Source organism: Salarias fasciatus, chromosome 10 (genome assembly GCF_902148845.1).
Source record: "Salarias fasciatus chromosome 10, fSalaFa1.1, whole genome shotgun sequence".
Classification (NCBI taxonomy): Eukaryota; Metazoa; Chordata; class Actinopteri; order Blenniiformes; family Blenniidae; genus Salarias; species Salarias fasciatus.
Genome location: NC_043754.1, coordinates 7582064 through 7608981, shown reverse-complemented (window position 1 = coordinate 7608981; position 26918 = coordinate 7582064). Strand labels below are relative to the sequence as shown.

At 40.6% G+C, this 26918-nt stretch overlaps 1 protein-coding gene across 2 annotated transcripts in view; it reads right to left on the bottom strand.

The window, feature by feature from the left end:
• Positions 1 to 26918, bottom strand: part of gabrb4 (gamma-aminobutyric acid type A receptor subunit beta4) — a 56488-nt gene that overhangs the window by 11867 nt on the left and 17703 nt on the right. For both annotated transcript variants that reach the window (XM_030100277.1, XM_030100278.1), the window contains exons 3-4: positions 10842 to 10909; positions 7232 to 7452 (exon numbers count right to left, since the gene is read on the bottom strand). In XM_030100277.1, coding sequence (XP_029956137.1) covers positions 7232 to 7452; positions 10842 to 10909 — 289 coding nt within the window. The remainder of the gene's footprint in view (positions 1 to 7231; positions 7453 to 10841; positions 10910 to 26918) is intronic.

Sequence of the window (26918 nt, the reverse complement as noted above, 5' to 3'; positions counted from 1 at the left end):
AAACCTTTTAAGGGTCATCAGATATGGAGTCTGCGCCGGGGTATTATGCGTTGGAAGGCAGGTAGAGAGATTGTTTTCCCTGTTGTATTAAAAGTTGTCTTCAGGGGAATTTTCGCTGTTTTTCCAACTTTTCCAAGGCGCTCCTAAATATGATAGATTTCTCTGTGTTTCTGTGAGTGGACTGGCGATGTTATTTCTTTTTATGTGGATCACTAACTGCTCAGCCCCCTGTATGGGATTCGGTCGATGCATGTTATTTATTGCAGGTTCCAAGATGTGCATTTCTGCCAGGTAGCTTTAGAAATGATGTATGCATAGCAGTTTATTAATGTCAATAAATCCAGTAGCCCAGGAAAACAGCTCTGGCTACAAATTACACATGTAGGGGTCTTTGGCATTTAACTGAGATATTTACCGGTGCAGCACATTTTAGTAATTACATTTCTGCTGTTCATACAAGCTGCTATGTGTTCATCATACCAGCTTTCATTCGCTTACTGCCCTCCTGTGAAAATGAAATAGAAAAATTAATTTTCAGCTCATCATCTTTGTGTCAGAAGCCAGCAGCACGTTCACAGAGTAAGTTTGATGCGCACAGTGTTCATCTCCGAGAGCATGTTAGAACATGATGAGAGTGATGCGAAGTTTTCACCCTTTAGAGGGTGCGACACAATTTCGATACATTAATCTCTGGGAGCCGCGAATGCTGCCACGGCCTGCAATCTCACACTGATGCAGGAAGCAAATGTACACAACCATCTACAATCCTCAGAATTGCCAACATAGTAGATAATAAGTTGTTTGTGGTGGATATATATTGCCCTAACACAGAGTTTGGAAATTGGTCACGGTGCCGTGAACAGAGTTCTGTCAGCAGGTAATTGGAAAACAAAATATGTGATGCTGAAGCAGATTTGGCCAGATTAGCATGCGGCCGTGTGGGGATTCTGTGTCCATGATGGCAGAAGACACCATGAAGGGTAAAGATAATTTTTTACATAAACAAAATGTGTGACAGGTACGTGTTTATTATTCACAATGACACTGAGCTGCATTCTGCTGCACAAGCATTAATCAGCTCAAACTGCATTGTGTTGTGCTCTACTGTACTGCATCTGCCTGCTGCCTCACGGCGCTCCTCCGCCGAGCCGCTGGAGCAGCACTACTACCGTTACACACTGCGAGGAGATAACATCATGGCTAATTACATTTACAGGAAAGGTCACTTGGCAATCGTGATTCAAGGGCAAAAGTTCAAAAAAAAAGCAAAGTTTCTATAAATAACGTAGCGTTCTGTACAGTTGGTGTGTGTGTGCGTGTGTGTGTGTGTGTGTGTGTGTGTGTGTGTTCCAATGCGAGTGGCCATATAGGGGATGTCAGGAGATTCTCATTCTAGTTCAGGGGACCTATACGGCCCAGTTTAATCCCAACAGGCCTGTAAATTGACGATATGATAACCTATAAATACAGACAACAAACGATTCCTTCGCATGGCAAGAAAACATTGTCTTCTTTGGAATCAAAATGCTTAGTGCTGTTGTTTTCATGTGGATCCATCCATCCACCCAGACTCTCCCTGCTTAAAACAGCGTCTTTGCAGCAAATAGCAAGTTACTTGGAAAAGTAACACGTGCGCGGCCTTTAATCGTCTCTCTTTCTGAGGATGTCTTGACAGTGTACATGTGGTTGCACTGCCGCGACACATTAGCTGAGTTCCCAGCAGCATGTGTGTCAGTCTAATGACTGATTCACTCACTTAAGTTCCGCTGAAGTTACATCAGTTACTTTAATGCCAAGTGCTGGAGCACGGATGTTATTTTGGCCTGTTTGAGTTATTCGGTGTTTTTTAAGGTCAGTGATTATTAAACAGATAATGACAATAAGAAGCGGCAAGAAAAGGATGGATGGATATGATCCATTCATAGTGCTTTACTAGAGACATAACACTAAAGCTATCTGTTAAAAATATGGTCCTAGTATTATTTTTAAGGTTGTAATTTACCAGAAATAAGCAGCTGATAGAGGCCAACTGAAGCCTTTAACAAATTTTGTTTCTAAAAATCCATTTAAGCAACATTTTACATGTTGAATGAGCCCATTTTGTGGTACTGCATTTGATATTTAACAAAGAAGGCATTCAAAGTTGGAGTTACTTAATTCAATATGGGCAAAATTGAAAGTGGTATGAGAAAAAAGCAACAAAAATCAGACTGATGGCCATGTCAATGTTGATACCTCAAAATATCATCTCTGCCTTTAAAGAGGATACTGTGTCCTCAAAAAGTAAAGCAGAAGGAAGTTAACAGATCATCCCACCACCGCAAAATAAACATAACACCAAAGTTGCAAGTGCTAAAAGTAAAAGGAGAAACAAAACAAAAAAACTAAAAAAAAAAAAAAAACCCTACAATGTGCTGCCTGAAACCTTGGAGCTGAAGTTAAGTTCTGTGTCCGCTGTGATCATAAACAGGAAGACAGATCCTGTCAAAGACACTGCTGCTGTTCTTAAAAGACAATACCCCTGGTGCAGCAGCACAGGGAAGCGGTGAAATGCAGGCAGCAGCAGCAGCAGCTGCTCGGAGTAATGGACAGAAATGAATTCTTTACCCCTCGGCAAGAAAAAAAAAAAAAAAAAGGGCGGAGGGAACAAAAGCAGGCTCTAGAAATAAAATTGACTTTATATGTGACAGTTAACAAGTCGGGGGAGAATCATCATGTAGCAGGCACGAGCCGGGATGCCTCACCGCGAGGGCCGGGGATTTGGAAATGTCAGCAGATGTAGGTCAGCAACTTGCAGTCCCACCAGAGACGGTCAGCAGCCTCAGACCTGAGCCGGCACTGCAGCTCAGCACTCAGCACTCTGCATGCTGGGAAGGATTTCTACATGATCTGCAAGACTACATTCCTCAGGATATCCGAAGATGCATGTTCGAAAGAGTCACAAAGCAAACTACGCATAAAAGGATCTGAAGATGAAGCGATGTGGAAAATCACTGCGTTGGAAATGGAACTTCTTTGAAGCGATTCTCGGGCCAAACGGAGAGCTGACAAACACGGCGCGGTAGTAGCCACGGTAGTAAAAGTAAATAAATAAATTAAATAAAGGGGAATTCAACTCATTTTTACAGACCGCTCTTGGCATTTCTGACCAACTATCATGCCAACACAACAACTAAAAGCAATCTGGAGGTGGATCCCAGAGGCCCGGCGCTACAGACAGGGAAGCTCTTAGATATGTGAGCAATAGTTTTGACGCCTACGCAGTCTACTCCTGTCTCCATCTCTGTGTGGTAGCTTGCTTACCAAAGGAGATCACTGTACTATCACAAGGCTTGGCTTAATAAACAGAGGAACATAAGAGAGCAGATTCACAGGAATGGGAAGAGAGAGAAAACACAATCTGGCGAGAGCTTAGCTCAACAAAGCCCCCAATGCTCTCAGGACTCAGCGCACTATCAAACTGGCTTGTCAGTGTGCTAACGATGATTCAGCCTCTCAACTCGCTGGCAAGTTAGAAAAACCTGCTCCACATTTTCTCCTGACTCCGGCTCCTTTTTATTGATGTTGAGAATGACTTTGTTTGCAACATCCAAAGGCTCTCCTGCACCTCCTGCACCGCTCTTCACACTCAGCCCGCTCGCTCCGCATAAACTTTAAAATCAAGCTACAGAAGGACTCGGAAATATGCAGCAATTCAACAGCAGTTGAGCAACATTTTATACCGATGGGTGGAAAATGTTTATTTGGAAATGTATAGAAAATCTGAACCTATGCATCCACCATCATTTCTCTGCTTTTGGATACGTGGATGTGAAATGTAGGTGAGCAGAAAGGGCATTTGTGCAATGCTTAGAATCCACAAGCTCTGCAAATACAGAAAAATCGATGACTGTAGGGATGTGCTTGATAACATTAGATCATGCACTAATAAAGAGTCGTGCCTTGCATTAACAGAGAGATAAAAAGAAAATAAAGTTAAATTCCAACACCTTGTTCACGGGTAAAATGTTTCATGTCTTTGTTTTGTGTTTTTAGGATTACACGTAAGAACTTAAGAAGGGTAAAAATCCAATATGAAATAGTGTCCGCAAATAAAAGTCATGGAGGGCCAGCTGACCCCACAATAACAGCAGCATCTGGAGTCAATTTGCAGCGTTTTTCCAAATATGAAGCAATCATACAACAAATGTTGTGGTTGCTACACTGGATTTTCTACATTAATCTATGAGCATTTACTTCTCCTACCTTTTTGAGAGACAAATCTAAAGTTAGTGTTATTTTCCATGCCCATTAAAAGCGATTCTGTTAGGATATTAGCCCTAATGTTGGGCCTTTTCGTGTAAATTTCCTGACGGAGTGTGGCATTAACTACTCATTGTGACGATAGGTATCCACCACATATACTCTTACATCAAATATCCTGGAGGGGTTGATCCCAAACAGTCCCTTCTGATGAATCACATGCTGGAGTCAAACTTAGAAATATGACAAAACTGACGAAAGAAAAGCAACTAAAATAGGATGGTCACTTCAGCTCAAAAATTCCTAATTTTAATTGGATTTAGCTGTAGCAGTGATTCCAATATCCTTGGAAATATTGTCACTTTGTTCTTGAAGGAATTAAAATAATCTGTTTGAAAACTGACGCAGTAAAGAAAAAAAAAAAGCTCCTGAAATCTGGCTAATAATCTGACAGAATAAAGGCTGCAAGTACAGAGAATACAACATTGTACCAGATCAATGGGTAAAAAAAGACAAGAAGGTGCAGTTACGTCGCTGAGAGACTGTCAGCTTATGCTTAAAAAGATGATAAATATAGCAGCGGTTGATCAGAACCACTCAGATTAAAATCACGGCGAAGAGGAACGGAGGCAAATAAAGGCAGGGAAAAAAGGACAAACACCAACACCAGCACATTTCACAGTGAGTGGATGGAGCACAGCACACAGTGCAGCAGTGTGTGTAATGTGATTGTCCGCAGTTTGTATTCGACTGTGCTCGAGAGCAGCGTTGATTCAAGCGGGCGGCCTCTACATGGAAATGCATTTAAGACAACAAAAACCTCAGCCTCAGTCAGACGCGAGAGCCACGACAATCAAATGAACTGAGCTGAGAAAACAAACATCCATTGTTAAAGTTGCATCTTTTGTCCACGCAGGCCTTCGGCAAAGTCAAACATCTCAACAAAGCGTTTTAATTACATGCTCACAGGAAGCCTGTGAACATCCTGCAATCACCACTGCATGTGGATTGTGCGCTGCTTTTAATTATTGTACGCTGCAGAACAAAAAAAAAAAAAAAAAAAAAAAAAGAAAGTGGCGTGGAGGACAGATCCAAGGGCTTGACGCCATCTGCCACACACCGTTACTGCAGTGGATAAAATGGTAACAGTGAAGCCTTTTGTACTTGGAGGCGAGATGCTGGAGAAATGGCTGGTGTCCCTATAGAAACCGGATCTGTCTTCCGGCATGCATAAAGCCAGCAGAGGTGCAAATGCAAGGTGTAATGTCATATTCCTCTGGCACGGGTCCATTTCGTTTGCAACGCCGTTGCCTTTTTTTTTTTTTTGTTGGTGCTTCTCTGGCTCCGGAGGATCCTGCGAGTGCTGAGGTGTGCTGAGCGCAGCAGCAGCTGGGGATGTTTATTCAGATCAGATGGCGCGGGGTAATTTTGGTAGCATTTTGGCATGAAATTCTCCTGTGTCTCCACCTGCTTTAATTGGCGGCAGCACAAAGTTCTTCTTCTTGTCCACATTTGAAAACTATCAGAGCTACATTTTTAATGAGACTGAAGTCCGGTTTGCATTTACCGGTCTGGGCTGCTGTGGCGCTGTCCAGTGCTGAAATCACACCGCCTGCTTTTCTATGACAGTGACCACCCAGAACAGTGCCTCCTTTGCTTTGTCCTATCTATCTGTCTATCTATCTATCTATCTATCTATCTATCTATCTATCTGCAACATATTGCCATGATGACGTCTTCAGAGCTGACGGGCAGGACGGGGACGGGCCGCACCTGTCTGGTCACCGGCTAAAATTAGTTTGTCTGCGAGTGATTGTCACACGAGATAATAAGCAAATCAACGTTCACACAGATATTTGTTTGCCACTTGCACATCAGTGAGGCCGCATCTCCGTCAGAGTGGAGACATTCCTGTGAAGAGTCGTGAAAATAGAAAAATTAAAAAAAAAAAAAAAAAAAAAACTTCTGCCGTCAGAAGTCCTTTAGTGTCAGCACCAATTCGGTAATCCAGACTTTCTGAATACTGATTATTTCATTAATAATTCATTGTCTCATATGATCTAAACCTTGTCACAGCCATTTTCTTTTATTCATAGAACAAAACAGTTTCCCCTCCTTTTTTTTCCTCTCTCTCTTCCATCAAACCACTTTATTTTAATAACTTAAGTTAAGAAAAGCAGCAATCCAAGCTGAGACTGAACAAACATTCTCACTTTCTGCAGTCCTCCTGGGATTGTTCGACGGGTCCCTCTGTGCACGGTAACTGTTGACTGAACTGTCTGCTTTGTCACATGCAGGTGATGTGCATTTCATACCTTTTTTTAGCCTCTCTGGGTCAATAACCCCGAGCTTTAATTCTCATTCGTAAATAAAACTTTAAAGTTTATTTATTCTTGCTAAAAATATATCTCACCTCAGCTTTCCACACAGGGACAAGTCACATGTCTTAATAGCGTTGATCCAGTCTTCACCTTGATGCCTTACTGAAACCTGATCAGCTGTCGTGCAGCATGGTTTTTAAGGGGGATTCAGATTGAGATTTCTAAATACCGAAGTTACATCAAGCCTCTAATTCTGTATGCAATGCCTGCCCTGGGTCACAGGGAGGTGAAGGCTATCCCAGCATGCATGAAATATCGCTGCTGGAGCTATACGCATATTATTTCTGAGACTTCCAAGTCTTGCATTATTAAAGCCCTGAAAAAGTAAAATTCATAAAGACAACAAAAATCCATCCAGCTGCTTTCCATGTACAGCACTACGCAGTCCAGAGTAGAGAAAAGTGTCCAGTTCATCTGACTTGTTCTGATATTCAGACTTGAAGAGCAAGGCGGAGTCGGCCAGGTTTCATCATTTCTGCCAGATTGGGCCAACTTTGGAGATTTAGAGAAATGCAAGAACCTAAATCAGCGACTGTCATGAGACAAAAAAAACGTCAAATGCATAATAAAGAGACAGAAATTGGACGGTTTCGGGACTTCAAACTTACCTCAGCCCATATAAAACGGTGCCGTCAGGGTGCAGTCGGATCATCCGGTTTTTGACTGTCACACCATGAAGAAAGGACTTCTTGTCATTAAGGAAGTAGGTGTCCGGGAGCCAGAGCTGGTCTGCTACACGGTTGTCCAGAGTCAGGTTGAGGTTCAGCTCGCCATAAGCCAAACGTTTGTCTCGCCAACTCTGCTGGAAATACATTGTGATGGTGTAGTCCTGGAAGAGAAGACAGGATAACATAAATGTTACTTTCCTTTTGTAGGAGACATTGAGTTTTTAACCTCACTCCTTTGGTTATCCATGGACAGTGCACCAAGACAAGGAAAAGTTTCAGAGAGAAAGTAGAAACCTTCACGCAACTCAGACATTTGTGTTCATTGCCAGAGACACTGGATTATCTGTTTGTTTGATATGTGGAGAAAAATTCCCAAGAACAAAAGGTAATGCTGAAATCACTGAACAGCTGAAACTGTGAACCCAACTAAAATAACTTAAACCTCAATGACTGCTAAAACAAGGAAAGGCAGTAGCTAAAATTGATCAAACTGCATTAAATGAGCTAAAAAAAATTATGAAAAAAAGGTAAAACTAATAAAACATCACTGTTTTGAAGTGACGTTCGTAAATTGTACAAATGAAACATAAAAAACAAATTTACAGAACTAGGAGAACTACTATGTTCAAATCTGAAATCCAAGTTATCCTAATTTTATGCTAAAAAAAAGGTGAACAGGTTTTATTTAAAATTCTACTTGACAAGAAATGGGCAAAATCCGCTATGCTGACTATAAACAAAACAGAAATAGAATAGAATAGAACAGAATAGAATAGAAAAGCCCTTCCTCATGTTGCTAGGTAATTCAGAATATGAGCAATCAAAGTGTCTATAATTGATAAAAATAAGTATGATCACAGACATGGATCTCCGCTGATGAAGTGCGTTTGGTAAAACTCTTCAGTACTTTCACAATCAAGATCCCTTTAGAAGTTATAGCTGAAGAACAAAGTGGCGCATACCAACAGAACTGAGAAAAAAACTCTCACTCTCTCCTTTATTTGATGTTTTCCTACAGAATCAAACGAGAGAAATTAAAGAAATGAAGAAGAAAGGCTCACTACGAGAGAGAAAATAAATACATAAATGATGATCAGATCAGGGAAATTGTTTAATGTGTCAGATCGTGTGGAGGGGGAAAAAGGTGCGTGGCTCAGCATTTGTAAAACCGGAGAGAACAGGATTGGGACACAGGCGAAAAAAAAAAAAAAAAAAAAACCCTCAACAAATAGAGCTGTAGCAGTACTTCTGCACAATACTGTATCTAAATGGAAAAGCGCTCAAGTGGAGATATAATGTCTGTCAGCTAATGCATCACCGCCCCTGTAGACGGAGGCCTGCGCTGTGCTGCGTCATGAAAAACACACACAAGCATGTAAAAACCACACATTAATAAAAAAAAAAAAAAAATCACATCTGCGCAGTTAAATAACACATTTAGTCACGCTTCATCCAAGCATGATGCATATTAAGATACCTGGTAATAAGCTACGTTTTGGATTTATTATTCATGAAAGAAAAACAAATGCACGGTCACATAAAATCACTTAACAAGCACCCAGCTTTACTACTGATACACAATTTTAATCCTCCTAATCGAATTTGTCACATTAAACCAACAATCTCACATGCAAATTCGAGAAAAGGCTTTGTACATTAGTTTCTACTGAACACAAATAGAGAAGCATCAAAACGGCACATTCTTTTTTGGGAGTTTCAATATAAAGACATGAAATAAATGTGTGAGTCACAAACAGTCAGCAGCAGCTCCGAGGTGGAAAACGAAAAGAAAAAAAACAGCAAAAAGAAGACAAACAGAGAAAGAAGTGAAGCAGAGGGCATAAAAAAACAGGAAAGCTGCCGCCGCACCATGTGGGAGGAGTGAGCGGCTGTCTGAGTGACGGAGTCACGCTGAGTGAAAGAAAGCGAGCGCCGAGAGACGAGAGGCTGACGTCATGCCTCAGACAGCGGCCATATTGCCTTCTTCACCACCCGGCCCTGCATTTCCCGGCTGCCCTCAAGTCCCCGTCGGTGCAAAACAATGCAGGACCTGCAGAGCGGAGGGAGCCTTTTCACTCCTATTTAATTGTCAGCAGCTCAATACAAAGGAGAGCACGTGAAATGCTCCGTGCGCAGTGACAGGTGTGGTTCCCACTGTCACTCTGGACTCACAAAATATCGCAAAATCACTGTTATTGTAATAATAACATGTACAATATATGTGTCTGTTTAAGCTGTGATACAGTACATTCCTAAAAATACACATCCATGTCCTGCAAACTCAATCTTAAATATGAAATATACAAGACGAGTGTGATAAATCACGATTTACAAAGACTCTGTGGTTAATTGAAACATTCTGACCAATTGACAGCGTTGATGACTTTATACTCAGTGTCCAAAGGCCTCCAGAGGAAAGCGAGCGCCTCGTGAGGGCAGACACTGATCAATATCAGAGACAACTTGCTGGAAGCTCTTAACTGAGGCTTTGTTTACATGACAACGTTTCAAGTGAAAATATATCATGTCGTTCCGTCGTATAACAGTGCTCCTTCTATTTCCTGCAAGATTTGTCCAGTTTCATTTTCTCATTTTAACTTAATCTCGTGGTTCCGATTTCTGACCTTTAGCCACAATAATAATTAGAGCAGAGAATCGATTAAAATGTTTTAATTACTTAATTTTACTGTTAATTATGATTACTTCTTTCTGTTTTCTGCAGTCTTTTCACCTTTTTCTTTATTTGCACTTAATACAAGATGCATCAAAAGTAACATATATTACGAATTTTTATAAAGTACTTTTAAAACTTTTACTTTGATTCAGTACATCTAAAGAATTCTAACTATAGTTGTACTATAGTGCTAGTTTACAGTACTCCCATCTCAATATGCAACGTTGAACATTGAAATAATGAAAGAATCTGCACTAAAATACAAAAACTTTGAGACAGATGACGTCTACATCTGGTTTTTCCATCTCATCAGCATCTTCAGGTTGTTGAATTAGGTTTTTCTGGTTGACTTTTGTCTTTCCTGTAGATTTCTCACGACTGATGGCACTTTTTTTTCCAGATTATTTTGAATGTGCAGAACATGAAGGCACAGTGCACGGAGACATAATGCATCGCAGTTCAGCTGATCTTTTGTGATATGCATATTGCCAATGTTGATATTGCAATAATTTTTGACATATTGTGCCCCCCCGAAGGACTGTAACGAGGTTTAAACGATTATTCGACACTGCAGATGGTTAAATAAGATTATTCTGTGCTTTTTTTTTTTTTCCACCCTTGTCTTCCTACGCTTCACGCGGTGCACCTATTTGAAAGGCTGACATGTCCCACGGTGCCTGACGCCGTGGTAATCCAACCTTAATGCTCTCCAATGAAGCAGCGGGGTGAAGGTGCTCCTCCTGTGCGGCTCCTCCAAGGACATCGCTGTAAATTTCACACTTGCAAAGACTGCAACACGCAGTGGAACCGGAATATGTCATAGGCTAAAAAAAAAAAAAGCGGAAAAAGCAAACATCCAGAGAGATTTGAACTCACCATGTTTACTTCTGAGATGGAGTCGATGCTTGCTATGTTGATGCTCATTCCTACGATGACTGGAGCACCTGAGGGAGCAAAGAGAAACTGAACATCAGCAAAAAAAAAAAAAAAAAAAGAAAGAAAGGAAGAAAAGAAAAGGGATCAAAACAGAAACATTATTCTGCAGTTGGGCTTCGGGGAATTGATGCAGTAGTTATGGTATTAAACTGGCAGGATTTCCTCTCGGCCTGTGGTTTTTGAAGTGTGAGGTGGGAAAAATGTAGAGGTCAAGCAATGAATTTTATGCTGTCTTTTGTTTTAATTGATTGATTGAAATTGGCTTTCAATGTCAGAGATGTACAAATTCTAACAATTGTCTTCATTTTTTTTTCTTTTTAATTTAAGAGGTTGTGCTGTCCAAACATTTTAAATCTGATCCCCAAATCTGAGCTGTGCACTAAAATCTTCTGTTCATCATTAACAAGGATCATAATTATTATCCCATAATTTATTTAAGAAAAACCAGGCATTCAAACTAATACTACTACTTCTATTCTCCTCTAAAGATTAATATTTCTATTTCTGAGCATTAATTTTGACCTCATCCAACTAAAAAAATTAAGATGTGTACATTTTCACAGATAATTTTTATACTTGCAAATACAAAACCATAAAACTGGAGCTTTCACTTCACGAACTCACTTATCTTATCGATACCTCGCGTTGGCATGAATAAAACAAGAACATTATAGATTTTTGCACTGGTTCAGCTGCACTGATGAAAAAGGACACCAAAGCAAAACTGCACCTTCAATCTATAGGTCTAGTTCATATAAGAGAAAAGTCACAAATGCAAAACACAATGTAAAGCTCACAACAAAACGCACTCATCCATACTAATTTCTAGGCTAGCAACTCATGTTCAGGAACAGGAAGAGCAAACCGCGTCTCATTTACATGATTACAGGACATGATGCAGACATGTAAACAGCCATGCACCACGGCTTCAGTACATATGCAATAAACACTTGGCGTACTTTAATATTCAGACAACTTCAACTCTACATGGATTATCCATTCACGGTTGCTATGCAGGCACGGTCGTTGGGAGTAACAGCCGATGACTTCTGTTTGTTTTGCTGGTGTCAGTAATGCCGTTTCGATTTCGGCATCGTTCTACAAACACGTCACTTTAAAAAAAAGGGTCAACACAGAACTGCAATGAGGTCCGCTCACTCCAGGTTTTACTTGTTTTTCCTCTTTCCCTCCCCCTTGATGCCTGGCAACCCACCACTTGAGAAGCTGTTACCCCGGGCAGTGGCCTTTGGGAGCGAGCAGATTTGTTGCCACTATTTCCCGATGTTTTATTAATACAAATTCTCTCCCTTTCCCTATACGTACACCTGAACACGCTTTCCAATTCCCTCCGTCTTCAAACTGTGTCACTTTTACTTTGCTTGATCGGGCCACGAAATATGAATTGCTGACACAGAAAACAGGGACGCCGCAGTGATTGGTTCACGGGGGAGAGCTGAATCAGTATATTCTGATAATGTTCTGTGGTTTTATAGTGGAAATGGAATTTGCATAGGAATCATAAACAACACTGGAGCGGCTCTATTACAGTGTACTTTACCACATCTATCATCGCGCTGGAAAAAAGGAGCAAAGCTACGACTTTCTGCTCACATGAAAGAGAGCACCCGGTGCATAATGGCATTGATATTCATGAATATTACAATATCTCTGTCTTCCTAGACCTCGCTTCTCCATGTGACTTCAGATTTACATCCATTTTAGTGACTCACCATATAAATTTATGATAAATTGAATAAAAAGTGACAAACAGCATTGACACTGTCCCAATCGATTCCCTATCTTATCTGGACTGTTGTGATTACTGATTTGATCATGAATGCGTTTAACCAGGTTGGAGTCTGATTACAGGTTGGATCAACAGTGGATGAAGCAACACTGACCTGGATCAGTCGTTTCTAACCATCATTATTTTGCACGCTCCACCATTTCCAATAGAAGAATGAACACAACCAAGAGATGAGTAGTTTGTGTACATTCAGCAATATTTGATGGAAAGTTCCATGATCCTGTCACCCCTGTGTGTTTGACTGGGAATTAAACGTAAAACTCCAATTACTGCCCAGTGCAGAGATGTGGAAATTATAGCTAGATTAAGGACATTTGTGACCAATTTCAAGAAAGAATATACTTCATATAATGATACCTGAAAGCTATTTTTAAAGTTCTAGTAGCACCAAAGCCTCATCACTAAGTAGGTTTCTTGAAAATTTCTTGCTAATAATGTGATAAAAATTGCACATTTCAGGGTAAGATACAGACAGTTATGGGCCGCCGTGACTCATAGAGGATGGGGTGATTCATTTCTAGGTCCCGCTGATGGATGTGCTGCGCAAGTTCACAAAATAGCCTCTTTTTTTTCCCCTCCTCTTCTTTGACCAGAAGAGATCTACAACTCCTCCTCTGACTCTCTTAAAATACAACACTTTGAAATGCAAAGAGAAAGGGAGGAAAAAAAAAAAACCCTGACAGCTGCTGCAGACAGCAGGAGTCGTCAGGATGTTTATAGGTTGCAGACTTGCACAGTTCAGAGCCCATAAGGATTTTTGACAATGTATAAAAATCACAAATATAACCCTAATCTGTCCAAATATAATCATCAACCTGAAATCAAGACAGTCGGTGCAGGAAAAGGTCATATGACTATATTTCTGATTACTGGATATGGCTAAAAATACTCAGTTTGCTCTTTACCCTCACTAACTATAGCATGGAAATAATAATAGCTTAAATCGTATGTCCGCCTACAATTACTTTGGAGTCTGACTCTCACAGTGTGAGTATTAGTATTTACTGCAAACAGCTGTTTTGACTTGTATTTATGGAACAAATTCACTGGATTCATTTTTTTTCATCACATGGTTTAAGGTCCACTTGTCCAGTTTATTAAATCTGCAGTTACACACTGCGGTAGGACATTAAAGAGTATCGCAGCACTTTGGAGTGGAGCTGAAAGGGTCCGAGCGACGTAGAACCGAAGGCTCACTGACCCGGAGCAATCAGGGGGCCGAGACCACTGTTGAATATGGCTCAAACAAATGGCTCAACACGCAGTTGTTTGCATGCTCGGTCAGACCCAGACGGCCTCCTGCAGGGCTCTCCGCGAGCGCCAGACCCAGCGTGGATCCTCCAGGACTCTGGTGTTGTGGTGTCGTCTGAGTCTCGCACCCAAAGCATTCCCAATACATCATTCTGCGCCTCTTTCGCCAATGAAAAAGGGCCTCTCGTTGTCAAACGTATACTAACGACCCCTAACTATACTTGCGTTATTTCAGCATGCGAATCCACTCTGTGCAAGTCTCTATTGTGGCGCAGCTTGTAGTTGCATTGGCACACAGTTTTTTCTGCTGATTAGAAGTAATGAATGCAGAATGCACAACCGTTTGGTTGTCAGCTGCTTTTCGGGATTCCCCTATTATGTTATACATTAAACCACACATTTTATCCTTATAAAACTATAAATGTAACAACACACGCAGCCTTTATATAAAGATCTACCATATTTTAAATTAAAAGCCATTTACTAGCATGAGCCTTATGGCCATTAACCATCATAGACCTGATCTATTAAAGATTTTCAAAAAATACCACACGATCAATGTAGTTTGCTGTCATTAATATGGAATATCTTGCATGTGTTTGAGTGGTTTATGGTAGTACATAAATGTGGAACACGTAATTTGTTTTGGTACATATGAAAACACACTTTTATTTATGTGAACAGGCAGGGATGCTGCTGTTAATGCGTGTGTAGTAAGCCACAATAACCAGATATTACACGGTTTTAGAAATATAGGACTTTTGGGATTCACCTAACATTTGGTGTGTGGAGTAAGGAGTTGAACTAAACCAAAGATCCAAAAATTAGACAAGTGTCCTTTTGAGAGGTATTGCTCCAAGAAAATCCAAGTGATTGTATTCATCTGTGATATTCTCGACTTTAGAGGCATGTCAGCTATCTGCTGTAAAACTTTGATTTAATCATCTTCAAACAATTGATAGAAAAAACACTCAAACAGCTTTGAATCTATGATCATATAAATGCACTGTTGTGTATTATGATCCCTCTTTGAATTAATGAAAAAAAAATCATTTTTTGATGGGACCATCCTGCATATATTTGTTATTAAACAGTTTTCCTTGACGTACTGAAATATTAAGCAGCTAACAGCTTGTCTGAAAAGGCCATCTCTCCTCTCTCTTACACCCTGTAATCCTCTCTTCCTTCCCTGAATTGTCCCACTACACTAAATGCCCCAAAGCTTTGTCATGTTCCTTGACCCATCTTTTTCTAGAAAAAAAGAAAAAAAAAAAAAAAACTGGAGGAGCTGGAGAAAAGTAGGGCCATTTTCCCATCGCACTTTGTGAAGGGAACCAGTAACAGTTTTCCCCCGAGACGTCAAAGTACATTCGTTCACGAGTTGAAAACAGAAAGCACCGAATCTCGCTCCCTCTCTTCCTCTTTTTCTCTCTCTGCATATTTTGACCCCGCTTCAGCGAAACAGAGGCTTTGCCATCGCAGCTTTCTGAAAATAAAACTGTTACCTGCTATTGCACTTCACAGGTTGGAGAAAGAACAACACACGCAGATAGACACTCCCTGGATCTTTAAATAAGCATCTCTCCATTAAAATTTAAACAACATTCACTTGCTTCACCTGCAAAATGTTTTCTTTTTTTGTCCACCTTGTTGATAGATGATCAAAAATGAATAAAAAGCACATTTCATAAATTTATTTTGATCTCATTTCTTTAGAATCGTCAGAAAATGTGCAATAAATAGGAGTTTTTTGAACCATGTTGCTCCCAAAATTTCAGCTACAGACCATGCAAACTGTTGTTAAATGGGGTAACTCTGGAGTGGACATCGAGGTATTCCTGATAATGTTTACACCGCAGAGCAGAAATTGATGAGAAAGTGTCATTCAGCTTTGATCGATGGCGGACCGTCTCCCGCTGTCTGGACACTCTGGTATTTCAGTCAATAGCTGGAGATTCTCCTCAATGGAAAAGAAAAAAAAAAACATGCAGTCATGACTTTGCTTCTAATGTTTTGACTCCTTGTTGACTGTAGTTTTTTTTTCTTCCTTTTTTTTCCCCCGATCCTTTGCTTGTTATCTATGTACGCTGCTCTCTCATCTCCAACAATGTGTTGCCACGTTCAGCTTCCAGTCTGACAGTCTCATCTCGCCTCGGGGCAGACGAGCCGATGCAGTGGGCAGCGAGGCTGTCCTACTTAATGTTTTCCACCGTAATGGCAGCTCATATCAAATCCACTACACTGCTCGGGAGTGATCGTGAGAAGAAAACTATTCCAGACTCACCTGAAGACAGATACTCACTGCGCTTTCCTTTTTTTTTTTTTTCTTAAATTAACACCATTTATAAATAACATAGCACATGTTTTCCCTCACTCTAAGTTGTAGTTTTTGATTAAATGCTTCAGTTCCTCATGTTTTCACATCATTCGATGATATTATTGTCTGTTTTCAAAAAATTTTCAAGAGAAAACGGAAAACTTTTTCTACATTTTGAGTGTCAGTTTACACGACAACGGCGATCGGAGCCACTGAAAACACAACTTTTTGAGAAATCTGCCACTGTGCATGAGCACCACGGCCGTAGCAATGTTTTCCTCCAGAGTGTTTTGGCTCTCAGTCCAGATTCTCGCGGGAATTGGTCGATTTCTAGCTGACAGTCACCTGGTATAGTCATCCAGCTTTGTCGTCTGTCCGTGTTCTCACCGTCGTCGATGTTTATAGCTTATTGTTCTCTGCGTGTCTGTGGTTCAATTCCAAAAACAACCAACAGCACCAGCTTGTTTTCGGCATTTCTGCTGATTCTGTTTTGGAAATGTTTCCATTTAAAAATGCTCTAAAACGAAAAGGCAAAAACCACATATTCTCATTTGGAACATCATGTGGAATTGCCTTTGTTTTATCCTTCACATATTTTTTCATCAGAACTTCTGATTTTCTAGCTCTTCAGCGCCCCCTTCTTCTATTGTAATTGATTCATATATTTAAAGCAAACAAATGCATTATAAAAAAAAGTTTACTTGTCATATGAAGTATGAAACTTTAGAAAAAAAAAATTCAACAAACCCGATTACGATGGTTTAGGATTTTATTTTCCTGTCAAGAAAAGCACCATTTGCTCTGTGTGCAAAGTGCAGTTAAAGGCCTTTGATTGTTGTCGCATTTGTCAGGTTAACGGACTCCGTTTCACCTTAAACAAGTGAAATATCACGCATGGCTGCCACGCGCACGATCACAGGTTTCATCAGATGGGAAAGATCACAGAGGAAACAAAGGTTTACGAGATCGGACGACAAGTGGTGGGAATGCCATGGAAAGAAACGGTTCATGTGACAGGATACAACACAGCCTGAGATATCTGCTTATGTCTGTTAAATGGGTGATGCTTTGCATAAAAAAAACAAAAAAAAAAACAAGCATTGTTTTTGATATATTGTCTAGTAAAGACACAACAATCCCCCAAAAAAGCCTCCACCAGTCTGATCTGCAGACTGAGTGCAGCCACAAGAGGGCTCCATGATAGTAATCCCACTTTATCAGTGCTGGTTATAAAATGGGTATTTCTAATGAAGAAGGCAGAATGAATTAGCAGCAAACAGGTGCGGAGATTAGAAGCCGAGGTAACAATTTTCTGGGCTGACTGTGCTAAAACAAACAAGCAAAACGTAAAAGATGAGCTTCCATCTCAGTGAAAAGTCCCCCTAATCTGACTGCCGGCCTCCTTGAGGAGACTTCTGAGTCAGAGGCATGCTTCCAATGGCACACATGCATACAAATCGATTCCCTTTCACATCAGCGTTTACCACTGAAGTCTTTTATACACACCATATAAATATGGAGTGTGCAAATATGATATTGACTTCACAGGAATAAACAAAGTATCAACATTTCAAACCGGAGTAACTGTATAAAATAAACTGTGTCATGTTATCCCATTTTGTGATGGGTGTGTATGCGCGTCTGTGTGTGTGTGTGTGTGTGTGTTTGTGTGTGTATACACACACATACACACGTACATATATATTCACATAATCAACCCATTGCCTAGCAACAGTGGGTTCCATAGCAACTGTGCAGCGTTTTGCCTACAGTGTTGCAAGAGAAGAGACGCATGATGATTTAGTCCAATCTTTGTTTGCTTTTTCTCTCTCGCTCGTTTTTTTTTTTTTTTTTTTTTTCCAATGGCTGCCGCTTAAGAAAAAAAAAAAAAACCCCTCTTCTTTTCTTCGGAAAAGAACACACAGCAACATGTTGCGCCGCGCCACATCATTTGCCTGGATTTCTTTCTGACGGTGGCCTCAATTATTTCCACAGCGGCCGAGATCAACCAGAACAAAAGCGGGAGCTGCAGAAAAGGCGCCTAAAGGGCGTCACGGATCGGCGTCGCTCGAGGAGATTACTCAGGGACAATAACACCTCAACATGTATTTATTCTGCAGTGATTTTTCAGGTTATTTGAATCCACCTCGATTGAAGCGCTTCTGGTCGTCGTATTATCAGTGAGATCGTGACACATAAGGAGGTGTTTCTTTTTATTAATGCAATTAACTAAAAGAAAAAAAAACTATTTAGACGACTGAATTACGACTTCAAACTTCAGCGAATTTCAGGAATTGCTCGATAAGGCATTACGTTTTGCTCAAAAAGTAGCAGAGAGCGTAAAACAAGTCATAAAGATGAGGTTAGATGTTCAATAAAAAGAAAAACTTTCTCAAGAGGATTCTTTAATGAGGTGCACAACAAATCATTGCATGAGCGGGATTTTCTCTTTTGATTTAGATCCGTTTCAGGACTGTCTGTTCCACCCGACACAAAACAAAAGGATATACCTGCATGGGAATAACCACACTGGAATACACTCCTACTGACTGGTAAAAATACTCAAGTAAAAGTGCAAATGAGATATTAGAAGTTTTAGTTTTATAATGAATTAGTTCCTAACTGCATTTTTGCTACATCGTCGTTGTTGTTAAAACCTCATTTCTAAGATAATCGATTATTAATAAAAATGACACAATGTACAACCGAAGTAGGATTATTTTTTTTCTGTGTAAAAATAAACTTATCAGCAACAGAATCACACATGGTTTGAGCAATAATTCAATTTGAGGACAAACACAGAAGCAACTTCGGATTTTAACACACTGAAGTTGATGATGACCTACAGCCTTCAGACCATGAAAAGCGACGTTTTTGTGCAATTTTAATGGATCCTTGATGTTTTTATTAATTAATCCACCACAGAGAGCTATGCTAGCTGATAGCTTTCATTATAAAACCTTAAAATCATGTCAGCGAATGTCAGCTATCGCCTTTACACATGCATTCAGTAAATAGCTGTTTTTTCAGGGTGTTTTTGCTCCAAACATCAAGCTCGTCTGTTTCTGCTTCCATTGTCTCAGTGTGATGGTAACAAAACAGTGACAAATGAGCCTTATTGTAAAACGAGGCTCCTACAAACCGTCCTCCATCGGCACATTTCATAATTCAATCGTCCATTTTCTTCATAAGGTTCATGCCTGCGAGGAGCTGAAGTCAACATCCCAGCATGCAGTGGGCGTACGGGTATGCCCCGGACAGGTCGCCGGTCTATCGCAAGGCGGCTGACAAACACACCTACGGGCGGTTTGGAGTTTCCAGTCGACTGAAGCTGCGTGCTGCAGGACTGTGGGAGGAAAACTGGAGCGCCGGAATGGAAACCAGCACAGACGTGGAAACTCCACACAGAAACGGAGAGGCGGATCGGATCTGCCCACTAACCAGACAGCGGGCGGAATATCTGGCCGTAGCAGCGACAGTCCGAGCCTGATTTAAAAGCATTGCTCCAGATCTCGTCTATTGATTTAACATTTTGCAGTCAAGCCAGGCTTAAACTGTGAACCATGAACTTCACGTGTTTTATGCAAAGCACAAGACAGAGAGGAATATTAATCAGGTGACTGTGTGAGGCAAAGGGGTCAAACCTTCAGCCCAGGGGCAAAGGCCATCTTGCCACAGGGTCCAATCCAGCCCACAGGATGATCCTGCTTACTATTAAGGATTCAAAGTAGAACATAACTTGCCATTTTTCCAGTTAAGTAACAGTGATTCATTAGTTGTCCACTGAGGGTTGCACTGTTTTTAGAGAGATTAAAAGTGAACAGCAGAAAGACGCTGCAGCTGCTAACAACATAGCATTCGCATTAAATTCGCACGGTGTGAGGGAGACTTAGAGAACATGCTGCAGAAATCCCACAGCCCGAGAAGCTTTCCTCCACCGTGAGTCTGGAGAGAATATCTGAGGAAGGTGAGATTCATTAGAATTTGTTTCGGACAGTTTTTAGAATAAAATACATTAAAAGGGAAGATTTTCAGAATCTCTTTGTGCTTTTTTATACTTAAGCAGAACATTGGGATTTGTAGGTTATTTTATGCTGTCTCTGAACTGGTCTGGCCAAACTGAGATCAATGAGGCTGCAGGTGGAGTTGGACATAAAGCCTGGTTGTATCTTTTACTGGTTATGCTGAAAGATTAAAACATCAAGTCGCAAGTGAATTCTACATCATATGTAGTATGACTGATGGGGCTGACAGTAGCTGGTCATTTATACTATTCTTATGTTGTCCTCTCTTCGATAACGACTAAACAGAATAGAGCTCTTGCTGCTTGATGATTACAGTGAAACGACGCAGCAGACATCTCAGCATCATGGACCCAAGTGCCATTTAATTGCATAACAGTCCAAGAAGAAACAATTCAATCTGCTGTCCTGTTCACTTCTTTGTGTGATGTCTAATCAATCGTGTATATAATAAATTTTACTTTGGTGGTAAGACATGCGAACTCAACACAGACCTTAATCAAACCAGGAATTGTTTAGCTTTATCTCGCCGTGCTCTATATACCTGCGTGAAAAACAATACAAAAACAAATGTGCATCACCTGTTTCAGCGTTCTGGATACTTGCTTCAGCTTTAAGCTGTGTAATAAAATAAATAAATAAACGAATAAATAAAGCTCCTTAACAGAGCTTCTGTCCTGATCAAAACACTGTTATTTGCTCTCCTTAGCAGCTTCCTCCATTGTCAGGCAATAACAATCTCGCTGCAAAATTTGCAAGCAGTCATGCTACCAAACAGCTTGGACAACACGGCGCCCTGTTAAGAAAACTGTGGAAACAGAGACGGCGCTGTGATCTCGGGCGAATAAAAGGAGATCATTAGCGCGACTCTGGCACGGGGACCGGGAGAGGACAGATGAGAAGACAAAAGAAAACGATGAGGTAAAACAGGGGAGCAGAGGCAGTACATCACAGGAAGTCGGGGAGACAGAGGATAAGTAAAGGTGGCCTCATCTTATCGTCCTATCCTGTCACAAACCCCTGGACCTGATATATGAAACCTACTTAGATTCCACAGTAAAAAGCCCAAAATGAACGACGCCTCCTGCTTACGTACTCAGATTTTGTCAGTGAATTATAAAACGTGGAACGTATCGCCAGCGCACTTTCCAACTCATAAATTGCAATCCCATGAGGAACGGTATTAAAGCAATTGGAAGCAAAGAGAAGCGCAGCAGGAGACCTTGGTCTTGGTTTATTATCAAACCAGGAAACTTGACAGAAAAGTAATTGTTTAACATGTTTGGGTACGGTTTACATCTAACCCAACATTTCTTCAACAGAGGAGGATTTATAAATAAAATATATTTTTGTATTTAGCCTGAAATAAACGAATACATTATTTTCCTGGATAAAATCTGCTGAAAAGGAGTATTGTCCTACCATTATCTTTATAACATGATAATTTATTCATAATAGGAACAAGCCACAAAGTAAGAGGACATGTTCTGTATACACAGAGACACTGACACTCATTTAAATTCTCCATTAGCTTCGGTTTCAGCAATGAGTGTGATGACCAGAGTTCCTAGAGAAAAGTCACATACGCACAGAGAGAACATATGAACTCCACACACAAAGGCCCGCAACTCTACCAAAGGGGGGTTGAAAGTCATGATCGTGTGAGTAGCATGTTAAAGAAAAGTAATCCTAACTCCTCTCAAAGGTTAATTTCATTTGTCCGTAATGAAAAGCCGGCATTGCTCATGTACGGGCAGTTGAGGACAAAGTGCGACCACTGCAGGATTTTTCTCCTGAAGCCATTAGCAAACTATTGGCTAAAGAAGTGTATAATTCATTTAACAGTTCTCAGTGGTCCAGCTTATTATTTATTTACTTACAGGCCTAATTTATTCAGCAAGTCACACATTGGCAGTTTTAATCAATGCCATTATTTCCGAGTTCCCTTCAAACTGTGAGCCGAGCACTTTAAAAAGAGAATGGAGCAGCACGAGCGGGCTTACGATACATACGCAATTAAACACACTATCTTCTTTTTTTTTTTTTTTCTCCCCTCTGTGTGGACATCTGTCTTTGTCTCTTTCAGCTGATGCCATGTCTCAGAGCTAATCTCCCGAGTAACCCTACATGCACAGTAAATCCCAGTTGCGTCGGTAGCATGCCATGTATTGGTAAGTCCTGCTGAAGCTGTCTGCGTAATTACATTAACCTGCGGTAATTATGTGTAGATCCTCCTCACTGATCATGGCTAATATGTCTCAAGAGAGTAGGATTCATGAATTAGTTCTTTATTAATATATTAATTTGTGACCCTTACACTAACTCTGGCGTGCAAGCCACTGAATAAGCCATCTGACTAATAGGTTTTTACAGTTCCTCTGGTTTCTTTTTGCAGTTTAGTTCAAACTCCTGTGGAAATGACAGAGAATTAAGAAACGCACACCCTAAAATGTGGAAGCACCGCAAAAGGCGAGCGAAATGAAAATATAAATTTCATTCTTTCAAATATTAACATGAAGCAAATATACAATCCAATTTTCAATCATTCCTGCGTTCATCCAGCATCCACCGTATATCAGCTCTGTCCAGGTGAGAGCTGTGGAGGGGCTGGGGGCGGGAGGGGGTGGGCTGGAGCCAATCTTAGCTGACATCAAACATAAGGCAGGGCAGACCCTGGACAGGTCGCCACTCCATCACGGGGCTAACTCGGAGAGACAGACGATCACCCACACACACGTTCACACCTACGGGCACTTTAGAGTCACCAGATAAACTGATCTAACATGCATGTGCTCGGATTGCAGGAGGAGGCCGAAGCACCATGAGGACAGCCCACAAAAACTAAACTCACAGAAAAGCCTCTTCACAGAATGCATGACAGCATTTTTCAGTGTGAAACCAATATGCCTGGACAGCTGGCAGAAAGGTCATGAGTTTAAATCCCTACCCTGATCACCACTGCTGTGAGCCCTTGAGCATGCCAGCAAGACTTGATCAACAGCCCATCTATGCCCAAATATAAAGACATTAACCAATAGATGCTGTTTCAAAAGGCTTTTCAATATGAATTCATAATTTCGTCTCTGTCCGCTCATCCGTCTGTCTTCTAAAGGACTTCATCCTACTGAAGGCATGATTTCCTGAGATCTTGCATCAAACACGCTTTCCGTTTTTGTGCTTTTTTTTGCAGGTGAATTACGATAAAATTAACAGCAGGCCTGACATCACGTGTAAAAAGGAGCATTTAAATGAGACTTCTGTTGCTATGTAGCGCTGAGCCGCCACGGTCACAAAAATGTGCAGCTGGACGTGTTGGTGCAGAGCGATATCAAACATGTTGGAACCTTAGAGAAAATAAATCGACATTTTGAGGGAAAACAAGGTGAAGACCGGTCACAAAAAATATCATATAATAAAGTCTGCAAATAAAAGTGGTGGGGAGCCAGCTGTGGAAATGTTTCTTACCACAGTAACAGCAGCATCTCTGCCAACAAGATGAGTCGGCAAACACGGTAAATAAAGACACAATGTACTCCATATATCCCAGTATGCCGTGCATCTGTCAGATGTGATCCACAGAGCGCCTTGTTATTAAATCAGATTCCACGGTGATTTTAGTTTTATGCCTGTTTTAATCGTCACCACCCTTTAGTAGATCATAGTCTTTGGGCCATGGGAGACTGGAGATGATCCCAGCTGAATATGGCTGAAAGACAATGTGCTCCACAGACAAGTACCCAGTTCATCAAAGGCACACACACGTAGCCAAGAGGAAAAAAAACAAAAACAAACAAAACACCCACGGAGAATGTCCACACAGAAAGATCTGGGATCAAACATACAGTCAGAAACCACTACAACACTACAGCTTGAAATCAAGTCAAATACAGTTAGAATTTCTTCTGTTCTGGCTTAATAAACAATCCGTGCCACTCTAAGGCTGACGTTTGACCATTTACAAATAAAACTTTCCATATTTTAATCATTATTTAATCCTGTTGTAATAGTCATGGTGTTATGGTGGAAACTGAGTGTTGTGAAGGCCACAGTGACCTTGACCTTTAACCAGTAGGATCTAATCAGTTCATGTTTGGGAGCACGTGAATGTTTGTACCACATGAGTAATGAAATTCCCTTCAGGCACGCGCAATATATTGCGCTCGCAAGAGGAGGACTTTCCGGAGGTCGCGGTGGCATTTAACCTTTGACCGTCACAACATGATCAGCTTGTCCTTGAGTCCGAATGGCGCCGGTGCCAAAGTTATAGAAAAAAGCCCAAGGTTTGTGTGACATATTGAAAACAAGATGGAGAACCCGAAAATATAACAGGTCACAGTGAGGGAAGATATTAAAGTCATGAGAAAGTCACGTTTGTGTGTTTCACTCATCGGGCGTGTACTCTCATCTGTTTTTTTTTTTGTTTTTTTTTTTGACCCCTTGTGACTCTACAGTTTACAGTTCATCTATTTGCATACGAAATGACGAAGAACAAAAGGGAACAGAGAAAGTCACATTGTTCAGGTGGGATAAAAAAAGAAACTTCAACAAACATCTAACCTCAAACACAAAAACAGAGAAAAAGACGGCGTGACAAACTAAAGTCAGGAGAGCTGGGAGACAGACTTTACAAGGCAAACTTAGAAAAAACCAAAAAAACAGGCAATCGCTACTAGAAATGCTAAATGTAAAGAAGGAAAACAAAATAAACTGGTATCAAATAGACAAGTGACAGAGGTTGTTGGTGTATTAAACTCAGGAAAAAGATGAAGAAGATGAGATTTTTTACTTTATTAGATATGAAAATAGTGACATGATATTCTTATACATAATATATTTATTTATTCCTGTTTCAAATGACACCTTTCAGTATGAAGCCATTTGTGTGTATCTTTTGGTTGATAAGTGAATAATCTGGTGGTGGTTTTAGGAAAAATGCGTTGGAGAGCAACGCCACATTAAATAGTTACTGTTATGAAATTATATTCAGTTATCTTGTTCCTCGCAGTTGTAGTGCTGCTAGAATAATCTGTATGTGGATGCTGATCTGCGAACAGAAGGCACAAAATAAAACACGGTATAGATTCAGACCATTTTCCTTTACAAATATAGAAAACTGACATGTGTCAGATTAATATACAACTCGCAACGTGATTTCCAACATCTGAAAATGTTTGCAGGTTTCATGATCTGGTCTGTTTGAATAGGAGGAGTCATTGCAGCGAGAGGAATTTTTCCAGCTGACCCCCCCACAAATTTTATTTGTGGACTTTCTATAATCACATATTTTCTGTGTTATGCTCCTTCTTAGGTTTCAGTTTGTAATTGTGGAGGTTTAGGACTCAATGCATTCGGAAACAATGATTGAGTGTAACGTCATTCTTGGGGTTGCAAAAGTGAAATCTCTACACGAAAACGCATTTCAGCATGTTTCATACAGGGTCTTGATAAATCTTAATATGTGACACATTCATGTTGATAGTTTTTCTCACCCGATCTGTCGTTGATTTTTCCTTTATTGTCATTACAGCAACTTCCTCAAACTATCTTCAGATAAACTTGAGTGAATCGTCGTCACACCGATCCATATGTTGCTGAATACTCAGCTAACGTGTCAGGAAAAGCATTGTAATATTAGTAGATGTGCACAATAAGACAGGGATAATTATGTGAGATTGATGAAGTAACAATTAAAAAAACACTGAGCCTGACACAGAAATCCATATTCCAGCTTCTAGAAAAAAAAAAGAAAAAAAAAACCCTTCAACAACTTCACGTTGATCTTTGATGGATGCCTTTAACTCAAAGCCACAATGGTTCCACCCAACACGCACCCACAAAAAAAAAAAAAAAAAAATCTTGAATAATGGATTGTTTTTTAAAAGCATGCACTTAAAGACAGCATCACCCAGCAGCTATCTACACACAATTGTCACTTCTCATGACAACTAATTTCAATATTTTGAGCTTCACGCTTGTTTTCAGTCAGTCTGCATAATCCTTACACTGCTATCACTGCAGGGCACCGAACAGGATATGGTCCATATACTGCGAGGAGAGCATCGCTAATGCTGTGCCAGTCCAACAGATTCCACGGACAATCGAGAAGACACAAATACCACCTTAAGATAATCATTACATTCAAACCAGCCACTAAAAATGTAAATCAGCTGCATGTTGTAATGATGCCGAGGTGATTTTCTATATCAGAACACCTGAGAGTGCATTATCACAGCCACATCATGGCCCATGCAGCATGAAGCAGAAGTACTGTTGCCATGGTGATTGTCAGATCAAGAAACATTGCGATTCAGACCGGTAGCGTTGACTTCAATCACTCCGCCGTTCATTCATTCACCACTCCCCGTGTAATGGACACCCGATAGCGAGCCGCAAATTGAGATTTTGGAATCTTCCCAATCATCGCAGTCATCAGCTTTTTGTGTCATGCATCTCCACTCGTCTCAGCGTCGGTAAAACATGGCCGGGTGTGGAGCAGAAACACACTGTCGCACTGCCTTTGTCAGTCCACCAGAGGAGGAATTTTCCAGGCATTAAATAGTGCATAAATCTAAACGGTCGGAACGTGTTAACTACAATAACATGTCATAAAAATTATGCAA